General features: G+C 31.5%; 2 protein-coding genes across 4 annotated transcripts; both read right to left on the reverse strand.

The window, feature by feature from the left end:
- Positions 1 to 730: 730 nt before the first annotated feature.
- LOC102624481 (carboxyl-terminal-processing peptidase 3, chloroplastic) lies at positions 731 to 5,821 on the reverse strand. 3 transcript variants are annotated; one of them, XM_052434485.1, is made up of 12 exons: positions 5,431 to 5,820; positions 5,279 to 5,360; positions 5,068 to 5,198; positions 4,776 to 4,862; positions 4,337 to 4,415; positions 3,410 to 3,498; positions 2,785 to 2,820; positions 2,455 to 2,574; positions 2,257 to 2,344; positions 1,996 to 2,144; positions 1,518 to 1,625; positions 731 to 1,159 (listed from the first exon to the last, which is right to left on the reverse strand). In XM_052434485.1, exons 1-12 carry the CDS (start codon positions 5,752 to 5,754, stop codon positions 911 to 913), a joined length of 1,542 nt encoding a protein of 513 aa, XP_052290445.1. In that variant the 5' UTR covers positions 5,755 to 5,820; the 3' UTR covers positions 731 to 910. The 3 variants fall into 3 exon arrangements, with proteins under 3 accessions (XP_052290445.1, XP_052290447.1, XP_052290446.1); XM_052434487.1 differs by having other exon boundaries at positions 5,279 to 5,350; positions 5,431 to 5,580; XM_052434486.1 differs by lacking the exons at positions 5,068 to 5,198; positions 5,279 to 5,360 and having other exon boundaries at positions 5,431 to 5,821.
- Positions 5,822 to 19,319: 13,498 nt separating this feature from the next.
- LOC102624968 (zinc finger protein WIP2) lies at positions 19,320 to 21,559 on the reverse strand. The gene is made up of 2 exons (XM_006493832.4): positions 20,749 to 21,559; positions 19,320 to 20,070 (listed from the first exon to the last, which is right to left on the reverse strand). Exons 1-2 carry the CDS (start codon positions 21,436 to 21,438, stop codon positions 19,633 to 19,635), a joined length of 1,128 nt encoding a protein of 375 aa, XP_006493895.2. The 5' UTR covers positions 21,439 to 21,559; the 3' UTR covers positions 19,320 to 19,632.
- Positions 21,560 to 22,110: the final 551 nt, after the last annotated feature.

A 22,110-nucleotide genomic window follows, 5' to 3' on the forward strand; every position in this document is an offset into this window, starting at 1 on the left:
AAAATAATATTAGACATGTACGATTTTGATTCAACCCAAGGGATCATATTCATTACAGCCATTAACATAAAATAAAAAATCCTATATGAATTTTTGTTTAGATTCTTTGTCCCTTCTGTCATCACAGTTGTAGCGAATCAACTAACCCGACATTATAATTAGTTGCTGAAAAGCCAACCCATTATTTTTCTTTAAATAAATAAAGTAAGGGATGCTTGGTTGAAAGAAACGGGGGGGAGATGAGAGAAATGGAAAAAAATAAAAATAAAAAAGAGGCGTGAGAGTTAATTGATTCGCTTGCTTTAGTTTAAGTTAACGTTCAAGAGTTGTGGTGGCCATTGCATCTAGCAAGCTGTCACAAAAGCTCTCATTTTCACTGTGCTGGCTCTCCTTAAGCACTGAACGTTGTAATTGTGAAAATTCTTATAATCTACGGTAAAGATTGCTTTATATTCTTGATTTTGTGAGAGTGGGGATATTGTATGGAACCTGCTGTTTGCCATTCAACACGAATTTACTGCTTATCTTAATAAAGTTAAATGCCCATTTGCTGATCATGCCTTGATTTTTACTTGTCTATGTCTTAAATTTTAACTGTCATTAACCGTTGAATCACAGGGCACTTGATGATCAATCTCATTGCTTCTGTTCCTGAATGTTGGTGACTGTTTCTGTTTGAATGCAGAATCTGCTCACTGCAAATAACACAAAACCATATGATATTTTGCGGAATTGTTTTTATTATTGTGAATAGCAAGTATTCGATTCATTTTACACTGTTAAGATAATCTCAATGCTATGCCCAGCACGTATACAAGTAGATGGGGTACTTGAATATTCCCCCCACCCACATTCAATGTATATTCGATTAATTATTTTACAAATTATACGATTGCAGTTTCAATCCCTTTCAAGAAGCAGTCCCTTTGGACTCCTGAACGTCTAACTCATGCTCCGCTACCATGATGCAGGAATCGGCTTCCAGTGAAGAGACTGAGCTCTTGTTCTTTAACAACGATTCCTTGGGTGAGCTCAGCATGTCTGTTGTGCACTGCACATCAGGCGTTATGCCAACCTGATCTATGTCGTGAAGTGCAGGTGATAGATACTTTGCCACCGTGACAAACAGAGCTGATCCATCGTGCAACTCTGTGACACTCTGTAGCAAGAATGATTCAGAAGCAATGCAGCATAAGCTCAAATGACTAGAGGCAGTTTAAACTTGAAAGATCCACACAATGAATCAAATTGAGTGTTTGAACACTCAAGGCTTGGCAATAAGGAACATTATATACCGGGATCATAGATGCAAAATGAGTTCTGCATGCCTAGAATGGTCACCATAACAGACATTTTGATCATGCAAAGTGAAACATCAGAGCCTTCAGCAGTGCTTAAATTATGGATAGATTCCAATTTTAGATTATTTTGAGACAATGCCGGGGCCTTCTGATATTTCAGAGTAGGTTCCATGTTAAAAATATCGTTTCTGGTGGTGCCAAGACCACCGATTATACCTGAATTTTGCCTTTGCCAAAGGTTTTGTGCCCCACAAGGATGGCACGACCATTATCATGCAATGCCCCCGCTAAAATCTCACTCGCACTCGCACTTCCCTCATTGACCTGTTTCAAGCAATAAAAGGTACGCAATTAACTTTAGAAGCTAGAGAATAATATAGTACCGGGGAAAACAGTCAATGACTTAGGAGATTGATGATTTTTCTGCAAGGATTTATCTCAAATACTAGGCACACAAGTTTCTGAAGACAAATATGAATGTATGTATATCACACTGCAATTCTCCAGATTTGGTCACACTTAATTACTTAAACAAACTGCCATATATTCAGTATACTGATAGCTTTGCTGGGAAATGTTACCCAAATCTAAAAATGCACCTACTACGTCTAGAATTTGCAGTTCTTTTACATATTAAACAATCTGAATTTTTATTTTCTGTAAGCACTGAATTATATCCAAGTACAACACTTACAAGAACCACCAGTGGATCATGAGTTATGGCATGCCCATCGACCATGTTAATAGGTAACGTATGTCCTTCCCTGTCAACTGCGTTCACAAGAGTCTCGTCTCCATCTAGCCATATTTGGGCAACATCAAGTCCTGCTTTAACCAGACCCCCCGGAATATGGATAGAGAAGGGGGAGAAAAAATACCATGAATAACCTAAGACAATGGTGAAACAACTAATGATTAAAAATTGACTGCTAGCAAAATGGAAAACTTAGAATTACTGGATTGTTCCGCAAATCGAGTATGTATGAGTGTGCTCCTTCACTTTCCAGTTCATGAATTGTATTTGCCATATCAGCAGCTGCAGTCTGTCAAATGGAACAGAAAGGATGTAAATTTTAGATGAAAAGCATAACTGATAATTCAACATTCTGACTTCTGATAAGTAAGATTCAAGTTGATGGCAGTTTTTTGCTACCTGAGAGAAAGCTGACAGCTTCACATAACCAGTCTTTGTAAGATGTCCATCAGGAGTTCTGTGAGGGATGATGGTACGAGATATAGGGGAAAGCTTAATGTACCCACGAGGTATGTTGACCTTCAAGTAGATGAGAAATATTTCCAGAAAATTTTTCAGAAAATAAACATTTGTCATCGAGAACAGAGTATAACATGTTTTCATTTATTGTATGCTTTTTAATGAAACAGAAAAGTCCGACTCGGAGCTTCTATGGAGTCCGATAGAAATCAGTGGCACTACATATTTAGTCTAGGACTTGTAATATTGAGAAATGGAAGGATTCAATACCTCTCTGGTACCAGACTCCCTTCCCACATCTTTTCCCTGGGGAATATGCCATAAATTAGTTATCACAAGCAATAGTAGTAACTAAGAAGATTAAATCTCAGCTTGAAAACCCAAAACAAGATCATTTTGTTTCTATTAACCTTAAGGTTGATGTTTAGAAAATAGTTGTATCAGCTATAATGCACGCCCACATAAAATTATGGTACGAATTAACCCAAATGTTCCTATCTTACAATATTTCCAGCTCCTTATAAATTCGAAACTGCCAATAACTATGCAATCGACGATAGTCTTTGACTTAAAATATATTCAAAAAAGGATTTTTACTAGCCAATATGAAGTGGGAAAGAGAAGACTGAAGGTCCTCTCTCATTTAAGGATGCCATGACACAGAGCACATATTACCGCAAATATTTTATTTGCATAAGGATACAATAAAACTATATGGAAACCATATTGTCACACTTTTGAAGCAAAAGTATGAAGACAAATCGAAGACCAGACCAATCGAAATTCTTGTATAAGGAAAGTATATTGAGCCTGTCGAACCAGCTATACTTGGGAGAATAGGAAGATGGAATGTAATGGAAAATTTATCTTGCAAAGGAGAAGAGTTAATACTCACACTGTGAACTTTTACTGTAACTGGTGTTCCCGCACGCCCTCTGAGCTTCAGAGCTGCTGCTTCACTATCAATACCATCAAGCCTCTCCCCTGTTGACCACAAACAGCTCTCAGAATTAAGATATTTTATTTTAACTGACTATAGAACAAGAGGAACATGAGCCATACCATTTCATTTCACAAGGAGACATATTAGCAATTCAGAAAGTAATTACATTTTTTGAAGAACAAGAAATTTTCATCAATCAAAAGAAAAAGGAAGTTTAATTCCAAACTATTCAAAAAAAAACTTGAGTTGAAACAAAATAAAGATGAAACCCTGCCTATGTTCAACCTGATAAATTGTCTAAGCACCTGAACAGCATTATCGCGCCAGGAAGAGTACTACTGAAATTTATTCTGCATTGTAAAATATACGTACTGGCTCGAAATTATACAGAGAGAAGACATCTAGGCTCCTACTTTTGAGAGATTTATGGAACCTGATTCTTAGTTTGTTTCCTCCTCATAAAGATAAAAGTCACGGACAAACAGTTCCATCTGATAAAAGGAACTGCTCCTTCTGTTGTTCTAATAATCTAATGAGTAAGCAACAGTGGCTTTTCAGCCACATTGCATTAGTAGTTTCCGAAGCATTTTTTGTAAGAATATGCCATGTTTTCTAACAAGGGATGGAAACCTTTCTAGTTTTAATACTTGACAATAATTAAGAAAAAATAGAAAATAAAATTAATTAAGTTGCTGACAGACTAACAGTGATGTCAGTTAATGAAAATGAACAAATGATATTCTCTTTATCGGGCTTGAGCATTAGGTTCTGAGCATTCCGACAGCCTAGCACAATGTGCAAAGATATTATTTAGTTCAATCACATAGATCTTATTCAGCTTTCTAAAGAGAAAAAGACAGCCGCATTATTCCTAAATACCATTAATCTCAATCAACTCATCCCCTTCATGTATCCCGGCTCGAGCTGCTGGGCTATCTTCTACACAAGACAAAACAACCTGAAAATAGAAAAAAAAAAGTTGAACAAACGAATAACATAGCATGGGTGAACATATGTTAACTCTTCTACCAGCTAAAACGACTAGATGTACCGCTGGTTAATGATAATCAGTATTCCTACTTAGGAAAAAAGTATCACAAAGCCAACCAAAAACAACTTTGAATTGCACATCTTTAGCCATTCATTGACATGAAAATTAGGAAATAAAATGACAAAATCCTTGGGAAATAACTCAATATAATCAGATTGTGAGGATTTTTTTCATTAAAGCTATGATATCCATAGTACAGGCCATGTCAAAATTCAGGAGGTCACCAGCCATCAAAAGACTAGCAAGATATCTTTGAATGTAACTCACCAAATGCCCTGTTCGTGGTTCAACGCTTATGAAGAGGCCAACTCCTTGCAAATTTCCGTCGCTTCCAATTCTAAAACTTTGGTACTCCTGTAAGTAAATACCCTTGTTAGACACATTGCGACAATGAGTTTTCTACACATGTCTTCCAATCAATTAGAATGTGTTAGCATCATAGAATGGATAAAAGAAAACTAATAAGAATGCCACGGCCGTATGATAACTCAAGAGATCTTTTATTGATCAAGGTTGCAAATGCCAGCTTAAATTAATGAATGTAACATATATCAAAAACCTTGGGACTAATAATTCGAGTAAACGGATCTCCAAGAGTTGAAAGCATTCCACTGATTTTGCTATACGCCGCATCAGCTGACTTTAATGGAAATATTTCCACCATAGTCTGCTGCAACTTTGAATCCCAGTCTGCAAACCAGCAATCATCTTAAATCCATCTTATCACTTCATTGAAATTTGTTGAAGAATAAAAGACAATATCCAAGTACCTTGATGATTAAAAGTTGGGTCAACAAATGTCTCTCTAATTAAACCCCAAGCTTCAACAAGAGTTCTTTGAACTGTATTCACCTAATAAACAAAGAAAATTAACCCAAAAATATAAACACTCAACTGGAGAGGAAAAAAAAAAAAAGATTACCTCAGGAGCGCGGGAAGCAGGAAAAGCGACGGTTAAAGACTCTGCAAAAGCTGGAGAATCGAAGCAAATTGAGGCCAAAGCAGTGGCTGCAGCGGCAAAACCAACAAACCCTTTTGCAATTGATTCAATAAAATCTTTCCTGTTGTTCAGCTGCAACTTGGACGACTCAGCTAATTTCACATTATCTGAAGCACAAGAATGCATTGGCATGCTCCATTTCTTGCTCTTACAACGATTTGAACACCAAAAACGATGAGGATAGAGCTTTACTGGAATGGGGTTTGGTGATTTTGGTGAAATAATCTTTGGGGCAAGAGGCTCCATGCTGAATTTTCTTGTAAACTATTTTTGGTTTTTGTGAAGCTTTGAGAAGGGAGAATGGTGGTTAACAATTTGTTAACCGTTATTTGTTCTTGGGAATCTTGTGGGGTCCAGTTGAATCTTGTGATTTGTGGTACTGAGACCTGTTGCGTTGCCGTTTTAGAGTATCTGATTGTAATGATCTACGGAACCTTTAAAGTATCTGCACGTGTACTGCATATATATTATGAGGTAAGAGTTCACTGTCTGAAAATCATTGAATTTTTGAAAAATTTTAGGAATAGGATTTATGTATTTTTATTCAAATGTGAGCCAATGCCTCCTAAATTACTCAATAACCTTTAATTTATTAGTTAATTTCAGGCTGTAAATTGATTCTTAAGATTGCACTTGTTTGATTAGGGCGCTTAAAACTCAAACTAATGTTTTAGCCCCCACTTTTCTAGGATTTAAAAATAGATGATCATTCAATGAAAATTACTTGATCAAGCTACTTGAAGTATGTTAATAATATTCTTAAATGACTTAAAAATATGTTGACACAGTGCAAATATAAATTTTGATCAATTGTGCGACATCACGTATGGTAAGTTATGATTAGGGGCTCTATATTATGGGTTCCACAACTCTTTAATCATAGTTTGTCACACGCAATATCGCGCACTAGATCAACCCTCATATAAATGTAACACGAATAATTACTCGTGCTGTAAACAAATTTTCAAATTAAACTCTTGAATAATATGACACGATTATTAAATGATTGATGTGAATATAACACAATTGACTTCTCTAAATATTGTATATAATAAATACTAATCCATTATTTTCTATCAACATAATAATGGATTTAACATTAAGATTGTCCATTGTTATTTCAAAATTTTGGAAAGGGTGGTTAATTTTAGGGCCCAGAATCTGTACAAGTAGCCCAAGCATTTGAGGCCATAATTTTCTTTTTTCACCGCAGGGAGAGCCCAAACAGTGCTTTGTTGGGCTACATTTAAGATGGGTTTACACGCCACCCGCTTGTCTTTTGAAGTTCTGACGCAAAAGCTTGAACAGGTTTTTAGTGACTTTGCATTACAACAATTAATAATATTAGAGATACTAATATTTAACTTCCATTTAATTTTTACCGTCCTACATCAATTTACACAATCAGGACAGCTCATTTAAATTTTAAGATAATATATTTTTTTTTCTTTTCTTTTTTGAAGTACACCATTGCTTGAAACTTAAATCCCTCCCCACCATCTACAATGGATGGATCAATCACATCATAATCAACATGTGCAGTAATTAATGTACTTTGCCAACATTCCATGTGCCCATTGTACAATCCACCAAATGTAACTTCAAATTTTAGGGAATCCCAATTGATAGTGCCCTCCACAAAAAAATGTACCAAGAAAATTAAAACATACACTAGTGCACAACCGATTGCCCACACAAATTAAGCAAGAAATAATTCAACATTTTCAAAAACAATTATCAATTTTGAAATCCACCCAAACCCATTGGAAACCAAGTGTATTAGTTTCTAGATCTAATAATTCATGTAACAGATTGGAACTCTTGTAGACGAGCTGTTTATTTATCATCATACGCCTAAGTTTTCAAGTCTAAGTAATAATACAACAAATTTAAACCGTGTAGAGAATGGACATTACATTGAGTGAAATTATTGAAACTCCAACCATGTCATGGAAAGTTAGGAACATAAATAAATATGTGAAAGAGGATTTTCATTAGAATTTTAAAGCTATGTGTCTGGTTATGTTTCCTTGATTTAGAAGAAAAGTGGAATTTGATTGGATTTCACAAAGTTGGATTTCGATAAAGAGTATGGGAAAGAGGAAAATAAAGAGGCGAACAATTCATTTTCATTTAAAGCAAAAGAGAGGGGAACATGCATGCACATATTATAGTGGTTTCATGATTTCATCACCCACTGAAGAATGCAAGTGACCCAGCTGCTGATACTTCTTTTTTTTTTGTACAAAGAAACCATATATTTGCTACTTTATTGGGAAGAGAAATTAATTTTTGGACACAACAAACAAAAATTAAATATGGGTTGAAATAAAAATGGAAATTCAATGGTCTCATATTTCGGAGAGAAAATAAAAGCTATCTGAAATTTCCCAAACAAGACAGTGACTGTGATGAATAATATCAAGTCAAAATGAGATCATCCATATCATATCCTTGATTGATAAAGTTTCAAGTATGGGCAGGACTGGCAGAATGGTGAAAATCATAACAAAGTTATTAAAGGGACTGGATTCTCACACATTTCTAAAGAAAAAAAAAATGTAGGAAAAAGGAAAGAAATGATATGAAGAAGAAGAAAATTTTTATACCATGCTAAGTTCACATTTAACTTATTAAGATAAAAGTACTCAAACAAATATTATTTTAGTTCATTTTAATAGTAAACTCCTGTGGTAATAAGGAGCAAGCAAGCTTAAGTTTTGGGATCGAATTTCAATAAGTGAATGTGTTCTCGTTAAAAAAAAGAAAAGAAATAAATAATTGTTTGTTGCTTAACATGATTAAATTAAATTTAATTGCTGAAAAATTACCGAGTGCAGAAAACATTTACTTCAAGGAAACATTTAATTAATTTCCTATTGATTTGGTACAATCAAATCACAATAAAAAGAGATAAAAATTGGGTTCCTTACAAAATATTTGATGGAGGACGTAGGCCAACCCCACATGATATGTTTTCCACGTTGATCAAATGAGACATTCTTTAACCATCCCTTTCGGTAGTTCTATTTTTTGGTACGAATTTTGTATGCAAAATTGCAAGGCTTCAAAGAATTGACACTTTTGATGGAAATAGACAAATAGTTATGGACCTACGGTCAGATATTGCAGAAGCTTTAATTCTATTAGTTAATGCACCAACTATTTGGGCTTCAATGATTCCACCATTTTTATTTTGTTCTTGTTCTTGTTATAGCCCAAATGCCTTCAGTATATATTAATTTAAAAACAAGCATTATATATATATATATATATATATATATATATATATATATATATGGATCCGCCTAAGTTACGGTCAACCTCTAAAATTTCATCTAGCCCCCTATTCTCTGTGTTATTTATATTTTATTCATGACTATTATAAATGTTTTAAATTATAAAATTTCGTTTAACCCCTTACACTCAATTTTATTTTATTAAAACCCTAAAGTATGAATTCGCCCCCATAATTTTAAATTCTCAAATTAACCTCCATTTAATTAAAAAATATAATAATTATTAAATGAATTATAATTATTATTTTATTATAATCATAAATATAATTATATTTTTTAAATAGATTGTTGTTATTATTAATAACAAGAATAAAAAGCATTATAATTAATTAATCTATTAAAAAATTAATAATAATTTTTTATTAAATTGTTAATAATAATAATTAATGATAATTATTATTAATAATTAATTTTTGAATAATAATAACAATAATAATAATTAAAATACAAAATAATAATTATGATAAAAATTAATTAAGGATTTTATAAAAATTGGTTTACAATTTAACTCATTCTGATTTGATTCTGAAACAAAATAAATAAATAAATGGTAATACAGCCCATTCTAATTATGATTTCTTCAGTTCAAGTAAATAAATTATAATGTTATTTTGTCTATTTTTTTTATTTTTCTCTGAAACATTTTCTAAAGAAAGAGAGAGAGAGTGTGTGTGTAGATTTTTTAACTTTTGAAAATAATCACATTTTGTAAAATATTACGATAGAATAAGATGTAGATCGATTTTAACTCGATGAAAATATTTTGGTTGTTAAAAAAAAGTAAATTAAAAATAAATATTTGAGAAAATATATTATTAAATGAATAATAATAATAATAATAATTTTAATTTATTTACTTAAACTGAAGAAATCGTAATTAGAGTGAGTTGTATTACCATTTATATGTTTATTTTGTCTTAGAATCAAAATTAGAATAAGTTAAATTGTAACCAATTGCTATAAAATCCTTAATTAATTTTTATCATAATAATTATTTTATATTTTAATTATTCAAAAATTAATTAATAATAATAATTATCGTTAATTATTATTAACAATTTAATAAAAAATATTATTAATTATTGTTAATAGATTAATTAATTATAATGCTTTTTATTCTTGTTATTAATAATAACAATAATCTATTTAAAAATATAATTATATTTATGATTATAATAAAATAATAATTATAATTATAATTCATTTAACAATAATTATATTTTTTTAATTAAATATAGGTTAATTTGAGAATTTAAAATTATAGGGGCGAATTCATACTCTGGAGTAATAAATTGAGTATAAGGGGTTAAACGAAAATTTACAATTAAAAAAGTTTATAACATTCATAAATAACATATAAATAACATAGAGGATAGGGGGCTAGATGAAATTTTAGAGGCTGACCGTAAGTTACATTGAATGTAACATAGGCGGACCCTATATATATATATATATATATATTGAAAAGGAACAAACATTATAATTTGTTTCCATCATATTTATATCAATGGCCCTTGATGGCTTTAAGTGTTTGTGCCCATTGGTGCTTTATTTGGATCAAGGTTGTGTTATGAGTCGTTTTTGACATTCTTCAAATTCTTTTTTTTTTTTTGGGAAAAATAATTATTATGTATTTTTGGATTAGAAAGTCAATCGTAGTATTTTTATTAGATGCAATTGACAAGCGCTTTAAGCACCAAACACTTATGTTTTTAGTTAAAATTATTTCCTATAAGCAAATCTCAAAGCTCGCCACATTCAGTCCGATATTATTATTCATGTCATTTGTAAGTATTATTTCTGAAAAGATAAAAAAAAAATTCTTTATTTTCATCGATTTTTTGATAAGGTAACAGTAGTCATAATATGAGATATGGCATCCTTGTGTTACTCTAATTAAACCTTATAATTTATATTGATAATACGATAAATCTTTTGTAGAATATCTCTATTTAAAGGGGATGATCATAGCCCAAATCTCCAATGAAAAGAGAACTTATGACTCAAAGAGTCAATAGCATATTGAAAAAAAACATTAAGCATGAAAGTCGTTGACTTACTTAAAGGAGCTTCTAAGAAGCATTTCTGAATCCATATCATGAACCTATAAATGCATCAACATCATAGAGCCAATAGGCATGTGCATTTGTCCTCTGCACGAGCGTGGCTCTTGATAATTTGATATGGACATGCTTAGCTGGGCATAGTGTCTTGCTTGGGAATAAAAACTTGTATACGTGGGTCACTTCACTATGCTGAGATATCACCTGCTCTATTGGGAGGTCAAATATGTCATGTATTAGGACCCATTCAATTTAGTATTGTAAATCAATTTCCTTAAAATAAGATCGAGTAGATTTGGAATTTATCAGACTTCACGGCCCGTTTTAAATTGTTTTTGAGAGCTTAAAAAGTGATTTAGAAAAATTAAAAGCTAATTTTAGTATTTAATAAGTTTTTTATACATTATTTTTGGCAAAACGAAAAATCGCTCCATTTTACAGCAGATTTAAAAAGTATGAAAGGAATGACTTTTCAAAATTTAATTTTAAAAATTACTTTTATATTTAATCCAATTCCATACATATTATAATAAAAATCTAAAATTATCCTCATTAATTAAAAAATAAAATCATTAACTTTAAAGAGATTATTATCATTACCAAATATATTGAGACAAACATTAAAATAAAGTTAAAAATATAAAATATTTATTTTTGTTATCAATTATATATGTACACAATAAAAAATATATATACATGTTTATAAATGTTTAAACAAATTTTATTTAAAATTATGTCCAATTTAGTTATTTAGATTCTTATAACAATTTAATAGCAAGATTTACCAAACACATATGACTGATTTTAAAACTCATGGTACTTTTAAAAGTAATTTTATCGAATATTTAATTGATTTTCTTCACAGCTGATTGTTTCTACAGCAAGCTAACATTTTTCTATAGCATAAGTGCATAACTAAGAACAATTATTTTAAAAATTACAATATTACCAAACTTTCACACTGATTGTTTTTACAACATAGCTAACATCACAGCTGATTGTTTTTACAACACAATTAACTATGATTATTTTAAAAATTAAAGATTTCTTCTAATTACATATATAACACACGTCTTCTAACAAAAATAACGATTGCCAATATTTTTTATATGTTAATTAAAGTAGTTAATTATTAGAATCATCATAATTTTTTCATAATCAAAAGGTTTTCATTTACTTTACAATTTATTTATTACATGTTTCAATTTTTTCCGTTGACAAAACAAAACATTTGTAAATAATAATAAATAAAAAAAGACAAAGGACGGCTGTAATATACAAACCGTTGGAAAGTAGTTTCTCTTAACTTTCTTATATAATAACAATTAACATGTAAGGAAGATTCAATCATAGGATCTTTAAACCAATCCAATTTTATCATTTTGGAAAAAAAAATGGCTAAACAAGCGATCTAACAAATAAATAAATCTCTTTCTGTCATATTTTTGGGTAAATGTTTCGTTAGTCTATATGTTTAAGTCAATTACTCAATAAGTCATTCTCTATTTAAAAACTACTCAAAAAGATCCTTGTTACATATTTGCTTCCATTAAAAAAACTCAATTTATTTACCATCTATTTTCTACATATTGCTTGTTAGATTTGTTTGAAATTTAAGTTATATTAAATAGAAGTACTATTTTACCCTTAGAATATCAATTCCAACAAAGTCAGCTTTGAAATTAAGTAACAATATGTGTTTTTTGGATAATTTTTAAAATACAATACTAACTAAGTAATTGGCTCAAATTGTAAATTTTTATTCAATATGATAGAATGAGCCTCCTTCGGTTATAAGTTATATTAGATAGAAATATTATTTGCCCTTAGAAAATCAGTTCCGATAAAGTTAGCTATGAAATTAAGTAACAACATGAGTTTTTTAGAAAATTTGTATTTTTTCTTTGTAATTAAAAACTACCTTCTTTAAATAAGGGTAAAACTATAATTTAAAACAATTCACTCTTAATTCAAGACAAAATAAACATATAAATGAGATTTTGATTCTTTTTTCATACTCTTATTTCAGTGTAAGTAAACAACATGCTCTTAATCCCACTTCACAATCCTAATTTCAGAATTCCAACTCCTTAGGATATACACTCTAATATAAAAAGTAAACGCTATCTTATTTGCTTACTGCTATTGGAGTTATACAACCTAACCACCAATTAATTTAGTTACTGGTGTTGATTCATAGAATTTCATATATCTTGTAATGTAGACGTACAATAAATTAAGGACTGTTTTCCTAAATAATATAAAAATATTATTTTGATATTTAACTAAAAGGAAGATTAAGTAGATATATAGATTATTTCATGATTACAAATTTTTTATCTACTAACTTATTATGATCACTAAAGAATTTTTTTCCCCTCCATTTTTGGCTATAATAATTCCACGCATTTGCTTTTATGATATTCTCTCTTTTTATATCATCTTATAAATAATATATTTCCCTTCTCATGCATAAATAAATCAAATAAAAAAAAGTGCTCTTTTTAAAAGAAAAAGATCTTACTGTCTTTTAATTTTTCCCCCTATTTGTTCTTTTCTTTTTTAATTCAAATTGAAAAATAATGTTACGATACATTCCTCAGAGTATCAATCTTCAATGGGTCCTATCCTTCACAGTCCATATCTAAGAGTGGCCCACAAAAGCATTGATCCAGACCATGTGATTTCTCGATCAATATTTGATGTCTTGATCAGACTATTGCTAACCATCATAATTATCCCTTGTAATATTAGGTTAATTGCTTATGGTAACATCTCTTCACCTTGGGCCCAAGACTTCGACAAGTAGTTTTTAAATAAATTTTTGATCAGGCATTTGAGTTCGTATCGTAAGAGAGATAAGGGCTATGCAATTTCTTTTTTTTTAAAAAAATAAATAAATAAAATTTGCAAGTATAGATATTATTAAGGAAATAATGCCACATCGACTAATAATTGATCAATCAATCTTTGACTGAGTCAGGTCTATGAACTTTTAAATAATATGATACATGTGATATGAACTAGACAAAAAGATTGGTTTGTATGTGATGAGAATATGTTAAAGAGATAGTTACACATTAGTTGAAAATTTGATATGAGATTAACTATATAAGACTTGAGCAACCCTCAATTATTAATTTTTGAGTATTAGTTAAGCCTATGAACTCATATAGATATGATTAAAAATAAGCTTTGATTTTCAGAATACATTAAAACTAAATCATATTTAGGTAAGATTTCGAAAAATTCCCAAATACCTGTCATATTTAGGTAAAGATTTGGAAAAATTCCCTATAAGAATATATTAGTAGACATGTAATATACTTTTAAAAGAAAGAAGGAAAAATGCTTGTGATGCTTGTGCACGTTATCAATAGCTAAATAGAAACTTTCATCTCCTTAAATGAACTAATTAAACAAGATAACTAAAATCAGAAATAATATTATTGGCGGTGTCAGAAACAATCTCTTGTGAATACACTATAAACATCCAACTTTTTTCCTTCTGATTCCTTGCACGAAAAGCAGGTGATATAATCGAATAGGTACATCAAAATACACAGTTTCTTAAGAGTGGCCATGCATTCACGCTTGGTTAGAAATAACAACTTTCTCATTAATCGACATTTGCACGTGGCTGGAAGCAATTAGGTTTAATAGCATCCATACGTCAATTAAATAATTAGGTTTAATACCATCGAGCTAGCCGAGGTTCATTAATGAAAAAAAGGGAAAAAAAATGGTTTATGGGGACAAACATTAATACTGAGTTAAAATAACATCATTATTTCTTTAGTATAGAGAGCAATAAAACAAAAAGGAAATTGGAAAGAAATAAACATCCGACACAACAAAATGAGAGACCAATGCCCACTTAATTTCAGCCATTTGAGAGTTTCACTAGGATTAAGAATAGAGATTTGGAGTCTCTACAAAAAGCGTCATGCCCCAAGGCTTGGCCGAGCACTTTTTTTTCAGCTGATCATTTGAGTTAAAATCTTGTGTGAGATACGAGACTAAAGAAATGATTTACCACCCTCCTGTCTTTGTTAAAAAAAGAAAGAAAAAAGCGTGGGGGAGATCATTAGACTCCGAAAATATCCAAGACCAAGTCATTATGATTTTTCGTCAAATAAAAGGGCAGAGGTATTATTGCTATATATTCTGCTACCAAGTTGAAATTGCAAGGAATCTCCGATCTCAATAATCCTTCGATGTACTTATTGAGCTTTTTCCTGTGGGGGGATTTTGATTATATACTTAACATCAATGCTCTTCGATATGGGTTTCTTTTTGCTTTAGTTCTTTCTTTTCTTTCCTTTCCTTTTTAAATTTATAGGATCTTCATCAGCAAGTAGAGACATGATTGTCTAATGGTCCTTTAAAAAATTGAAATTATATATACCTATTTGATTTGATTGCCATGATCGAATAAACGTCAATAACAACTTTTGTTCCTGACTTTGAGCAGAGAGAAAAGCCTAGATATTTATGCCATGCATCTTTGTTGTGAGTATGCTAGCTCTATTTCTTCTCTTTTAAGTTTTTGCTTAATCTTTCTGTGTATTATAATATTCTCTATACAAAGATCTACCCATTATTTGCATACAACTTGGAGAATCTCCGTGCACCAAAGCAAGGCAACTTTACCACAACAAACATTTTTTATCAAATAAAGCTTATGGCACGGATAATGATCATGGGCAAAAAAAAACCTCTCTAATTATAGTCCAAAAGAGGGATTTTTGTTTGCTTTTGTTTTAAATAATTTTTTCATTAATTTATGCAAATTTTCTTTTCTTTTCAAAGGGTACGTAATTATGGGTCAAGATTTTTTTTTTTTTTTTGCCTTTTTCACTTTTCCTTTTGTTCATTGGGACCTCTCAAAGAAAGTTGTCTCATATACTTTGAGGATCAAAGCTACCTAAAATTGGCGTTTTTATAGTTAGGGCCATCAACTTTGATGATCACATTATTGTAGGTACGTGAGGCAGTGCTTGATCATCATTTCACTGAAAATCAAGTGTTTTTTTCTTTTTATAATAATAATAAAAAAATTATGATCCTTAGGAGCCCCAGCTTTTATATAGATCATGTTCATATTTCACATCTATCAAACTTTAATGTGTCGATCCATCATGGCTGAGTTGAAAGCTTGTACATAATATTTTGGGTCTATATATAATTCTAAAGATTGGTTTAAGTTAGTTACATTGTATTTTTCTTATAACTGCATGTGGCTACATTGCTACTCAATCCAGAGAGAAAAGAGGATATTTTATTTACTAAAATTAAGGGCACAGAGAAATATATAGATAAAGATGTATATTTTTTATACGAATTTAGAGATTCGAGAGAGAAAGGGAGACAAAGCTGTCCCCCCTTTGTATTGGAATTTGAATACAAGGGGAAAAATAAAATCGTATACATATTCTCTTATGTAGGAAGATTGGTCTCCTTGACAAGGTCATTGGAAAAAGCATACTGAAATTATACAACTAATTAAAAAAAAATAATGTAGATCATGATAAAATTAAGCTTGAAAACAAAGATTAAAGGATCTTGGGATTTTAAACAAGGATTAAAGCCTGTGTATGTTCAACTGTTAGGCGGGACAGGAATACTGGTTATGTTAACCTGCATATGCATGTTTTCTAATCTGCTATTACAACTCTCTCCTATTCAGCTAAAATGCCAAAGATTTTGCTGTTCTTAATTAGATCTGTTTGTAGTTGTACCTATTCTTAAGGCAATGCCTGCAAGTACATCAATTATCAGGATACAATTCTCCACTCTCCGCTTAACTTAAATTTTCATCTAAAATAACTATTATATCATAACTTAATTAGGAGATAAAAACAAAAAATTGAATATAATCAAGAACTTAAGGTTGACAACAAAAAATGCAGAAGATTATAACTGATCATATATACGTATTGTAATCATTCAGTATTATTAATATGTAGAAATGAGTGGTGTCTACATGCATGAAATTATAAATACTTACAGACATATATTTATACAATTTCGAGAGCAGCTGAAGCATTTAAGATCATACACACATTAATTTGTACCCTAATTATAAATCAGATTGTTTGCCAAGAAAGTGACTATACTTTATGTAGAGTACAAATACAATCAATGGGATATAGAGAAAAAAACAAAAGGGTGATTGAACTTTGGAGAGAGAGTAATATTTATTGCTAATGGGAGAAAAAGAGGTGGCCCCCAAGAGGGTCAATTCTTGAAGGGTTGATCTCCCCTACAAAGGGGTAAGATATTGATTGTCAATAAATGCTGTGCGCAGTGAAGTTCTGATCAATATTTCTTAGTTGTAAGTTGTAACTGTTGGTTTGATCTAGATTGCATGTAATATTGCAGAACAGTATACAAAGGTATTAGTAACCCCACATGCTTTCAACTGACAGTCTAATGGGGCTGATATTGTGAAAAATAAGAGACTGAGAAAGGACTACATAAATTGAAAAAAAAAATTCATTAAATTTTGTCTCTTTGAATTTTGCTCATAGTATTCCTCATTGTAATTATTGTTTCTTGAACACAACAACTTGCATACACACATAATTCATCACTATTTAACAGCAATGGCAGGCTATGTATTTCAAGGTTGTGTTAGTGAGAGGGAAAGAGAAAGAGAAAGAGAAAGAAAGCTTGGTCAAAGACCCATTGAAATGTCCTTTCATTCTACAGTTTATCCATCAGAACAAGATGTGTATGCACTGTAGGAGGCATCAGTATCTGCAGCAATTTTTGTTGCATTTTTGCCCAACCAACAGTGTTTGGGCTCCACTCTGTTGCGGTCTTTAGCCTGCACTATGCCCATACTTGCTTGCTAATTTTCTCTCAATGCCTAATGCTCTGAATCCGAAATTTGGATCACAGTTATGATTTAAATAATGTTTATTTTTAAAGATTTTATACTCCTTTGCATTTGTAATTATATATAGTCAAGATTTAATTATTTTTATCTGATAATAATTAATTTTAACTGTGTGAAAAAATTAACACACAAATAAGATCAACACTAGATCTAAATTCCAGAATAAATACATACATTACTGTTTAATCCCATATAGGGATATACCATTAAACTTCTTGTTTGTGTAGCTAGCTAGTAACGGTATTGATATTTACCCTAGTCTTTTTTTTTCCTCTTTCTTTCCCTTAAAGCGAATCATTTGCTTTGAATTTTCCAAGTTATAGTGAATCTTAAATGGTATATGTTCCATCCATCAACAAACATATGTCTCTCCACTAACCAAAGCAAAAGGGCATCATAAAAAGCTGATATATTTGCAGGATGAAAAGCCTCTCTCAACTACATTTGGAACAAAATATACCGATCACCTGTCTTGTTTTCCAGTGAGAGTTTGCTACCTCGCTTTACGTTCATGCTTCACCACCCATTTGTGCATTTGGTGAAGACTCTGATATGAGGATATCTTAAAAGAAATGAATTATTAAAGTAAAAGGCTGATCAAAACCCCACTTATATATTATCCATAAAAATTTCAAGATCAGTTGATCTTATTAATTATTAATTTCAAAGGATGCATTCTGGTTTCGATGTCATGTCTTCCTGGATCTATTTATATATTCTTTTTCAGCCACTCGTGTTGGCAAGATTCAATGACAAGTTGAACAAAGATGGACAGCATATCTGATCAGGATTTTCAATTCATGTAAGTTTATGGTCTGTGGAAAAAATGAGCTTATAAGTCAAAAATCTTCCTTGAAAAATTTCCTATACTCGCTTCTTTAATTAATGTTCTCTATTGTAATTCCTCGATTATTAAGAGCATTGATTTCTCATTGTTAAAAGACTGTGCATATTAGTTTAAATTTTGAGGTTAAACAGTTTAGTAATATAGTAGTAGAGTTGAAATTTCATATTTGAACTTCCACTCGTCTGATCTCTCTACATTAAAATATATTTTTAATATTTTTTTAAAATAAGATAAGGATTCACTTTTAATCTGATATGTTATCTAAACAAACATATTTACATGATTGGTAATTAATAAATGAAAATAGAATAATTATAAATAAATCATACATATTAATAATAAATTCATATGTATTGACAAATCCTTTAAAATTCAGATATAATCATATCATCAAATGATTCTCATCCTTATAAATAATCTTAACTTTTTAGGTCAAATAGTTTCATTGATATTATTTAATACAATTCTCTTTAATAGAAGCCTGATTAAAATCCTTTCTATTAGGAAATGCTGTGTTAGTTTCACTAACATTCACCCTCTTTCCTCACAAACCAATTATCAAACGTCTTTAGAATCTCCAGCCTAATTGGCATGAATACATAGAAGTTCATATATCTAGGTTTCACTTCCCATTTTTGCATCTTTTTCAATAAATAAGTGGTTACCAGAATAGACGATCAAACTGGAAAAGCTCAATAAGAACAAGAAAAGAAGCCATCCAAATTAGTTGAAAAGAAAGTGAGCAATTTACAAGAACTTAATTACCTAGCCTGGCATATATGTCTCTAGTACTCTAGAATTCTTAGGAAAGCTAAGAACTGAAAAGATACAATTGAAAAAAAAAAAAAAGGTGTCTCTCCAAGTAAATTGATGCTTATATATATAGGTTCTTACTTGGAGAGCCGAGGGCTATGTCAATCCCAACAGATCAAGATCAAGCTCACAAATTACTGAATATTCTAATTAAACTAACTTTAATTAATTATAATTGTACCGCCTATTTGATCTATGTCACTGCATGGACTCATTATCTTGTTCTACTTCAGATGCAGGCTCATCTTCTTCTTCGAAACCATCGATGCCATAAGCTGCATGGCCATTGCCAAAAGCCTTAATATGGTCTTTAAGAGATCTCTTGTGCTTGAAATCAGAACCACAAATGCAGTACCAAAGCTTCCCACAATTCTTCTCATGAGTCCTCCAATCTCCCCTCACCGCAAAAGCCTTGCCGCATTTCCTGCACATGAAAGGCTTAATCCCGTGCTTCCTCTTGTAATGTGTTTGCAGGGTTCTAAAATCTTTGAGAGGCTTTGCTCTTGGATGATCAATGTTGTTTCTGCACCCTGGGGCACAGCAATAACAAGGAAGCCTAAGCATGCCGGTCGGTTGAGTCCCTCTTAGAGATTCAGGGCCTTTTCTATACTGAGATCCATGCCCCCACATATGCATCTACAAAAACACAATTCATTCATTCAAAGATTCACAAGGATTACAAAAAAAAAAGATCCAGAAACAGCAAAAGGGATATTAATTACAAGCACACATATTAAGGCCTAAGTTATGGCACTTAAAAGAATCGATTTCTTTGTGAGCTCAAGGAGATTTATTAGTGAAAACGGCCTCAATTTTTCCCAAAAGCTATTAGTTGGTTACATCTGATAACATGAACTACCTATGCAGTATTTACTTCAGTGAGGAAGCGATATTACAGAAAGGATGTCGTTTTTAAGGCACTTAAATAATTTATGGAAAAATTAATAATTTTTAGGTTAATTTCTTTGGGTATATCCGGCTGATTATAGGGTTTTGATGTCTTTAAATTAATTGTTTTGTTACAGACTTTTGGTGGTTCACAAATCTGATTACACAGATAAAACTTGTTCCTCTTCATTAAGATCTCCTGAAAAAATCTGCAAAAAAATTTCAGTTGTACTCAACACACACACACGCCTGCAGAATCAGTGGAAGCACAGACTTTAAAGTACCAACAAAAACATAATAAGGAACGATATTGCCCCGTGTGTTGTTCAATCAAATAAATAGAAGGTACTAGTCTTGGTCTCAGTTTCGATCAGAAAAGATATCATTATGTACAAAACCATGCAGGAAAAAAAAAAAAAAGGTTACCTGCATGTTGTTGTATCTGTTGAAGGTCTTGCAACACACAGGGCAAGAAAATTGAGTAGGGCCAATAAGAATCTGAGAAGGAGTAGGGATCCAGTACTGACCCTTGTTGAGTCTGTTGAAGGGGTACCCTGCAGAAGAATCATCACCACCATGATCTCCATTATGATCATGACCACTGATTTCAGATGACGAAGATAACAAAGAAGCCATTTCAGAAGCACTAGGGCTTGGAAGCCCTATGTGAAGTGCAACTGTAACAGCTGTTGTTTCATCATCATCTTCATGATGAAGAGCAGCAGTAGCAGTAGAACTTGTACTACTGAAAAACAAATTACTTTCCTCCACTAATTTGCCTTTGTTCTTGTCCACATCCATGGCTGCGGCAGCTTCAGCAATGTTGCAAGAATGTTGATGATGCTCTTCCTCTTCCTCTTCTTCTTCTTCAGCTTCTTCTTCATGCCTTCTGGGGCTCAAACTTAAAAGGGGTAGGGCTTCTCTTAGAGGAGGAGACGGAGGTGAGCTTTGATATTGAAAATAATAAGGGTGGTGACTTTGGTTTTGGTTGAAGGCGAAGGTGTTTGTTTGAGCAAAGTGTCGTTGTTGTGAAGCGGGGTAGTGTTGGTAATTTTGGTTGGGAGAATTATTGAACTTGAGCAAACCAGAGAAGAAATTTGAGTAAGGGTCAGCCATGGTGATATGATATGATATGATATGATGAAGATTTGTGAGAGAGAAGAATAGTGCTGCTTTGCTTTTATAGAGAGAGAAAGAGAGAGAGTACAAGATGACTGAAGAGTGTGTGAATGGTGGAGAGAGTTGATTAAAAAGAAGTAAAGGCAACAAAGGAGAGGAAGAAAAAAAAGGAAGATAAATAATAAAATTTACCTAGTGAAAGAAATTAATTAATTATTTATATTGATTATTATATATTATGTATTACAGTAGAAGAATCTGACTTTTTTTTTTCGAAAGAAAATAAATTTGTGTAGAAAGAGTTTTGTATAGAATCTTAGGAAAATACCGTTAATGGTGGTTTTTATTTATGGAGTCTTTATATGCGTATTTGATGCATTAATTATGGTTAGCATATTGACTAAAATGCACTCACATCTTTTCCTAATGACTTTTTTCTCCCTCCAGCTGGTACTACCTTTACACGAATTCAACAAATGCTTAGGGGTTTAAAAGAAAAATGCTTAATAAGAAGGGCTTTATTCTACGGAGGTTGGCTCCTTATACTTGCTCTCGCCCAATTTTCTAATGGGGGGTATTTTATATAAAGAATCTACCGCAGTACCCAACAGGACAAACTAATTAATAAGATCTTATTGATGTGTAAAGAGAAAACTTAATGCATTAACA

This window comes from Citrus sinensis, chromosome 9, assembly GCF_022201045.2.
Source record: "Citrus sinensis cultivar Valencia sweet orange chromosome 9, DVS_A1.0, whole genome shotgun sequence".
Classification (NCBI taxonomy): domain Eukaryota; kingdom Viridiplantae; phylum Streptophyta; class Magnoliopsida; order Sapindales; family Rutaceae; genus Citrus; species Citrus sinensis.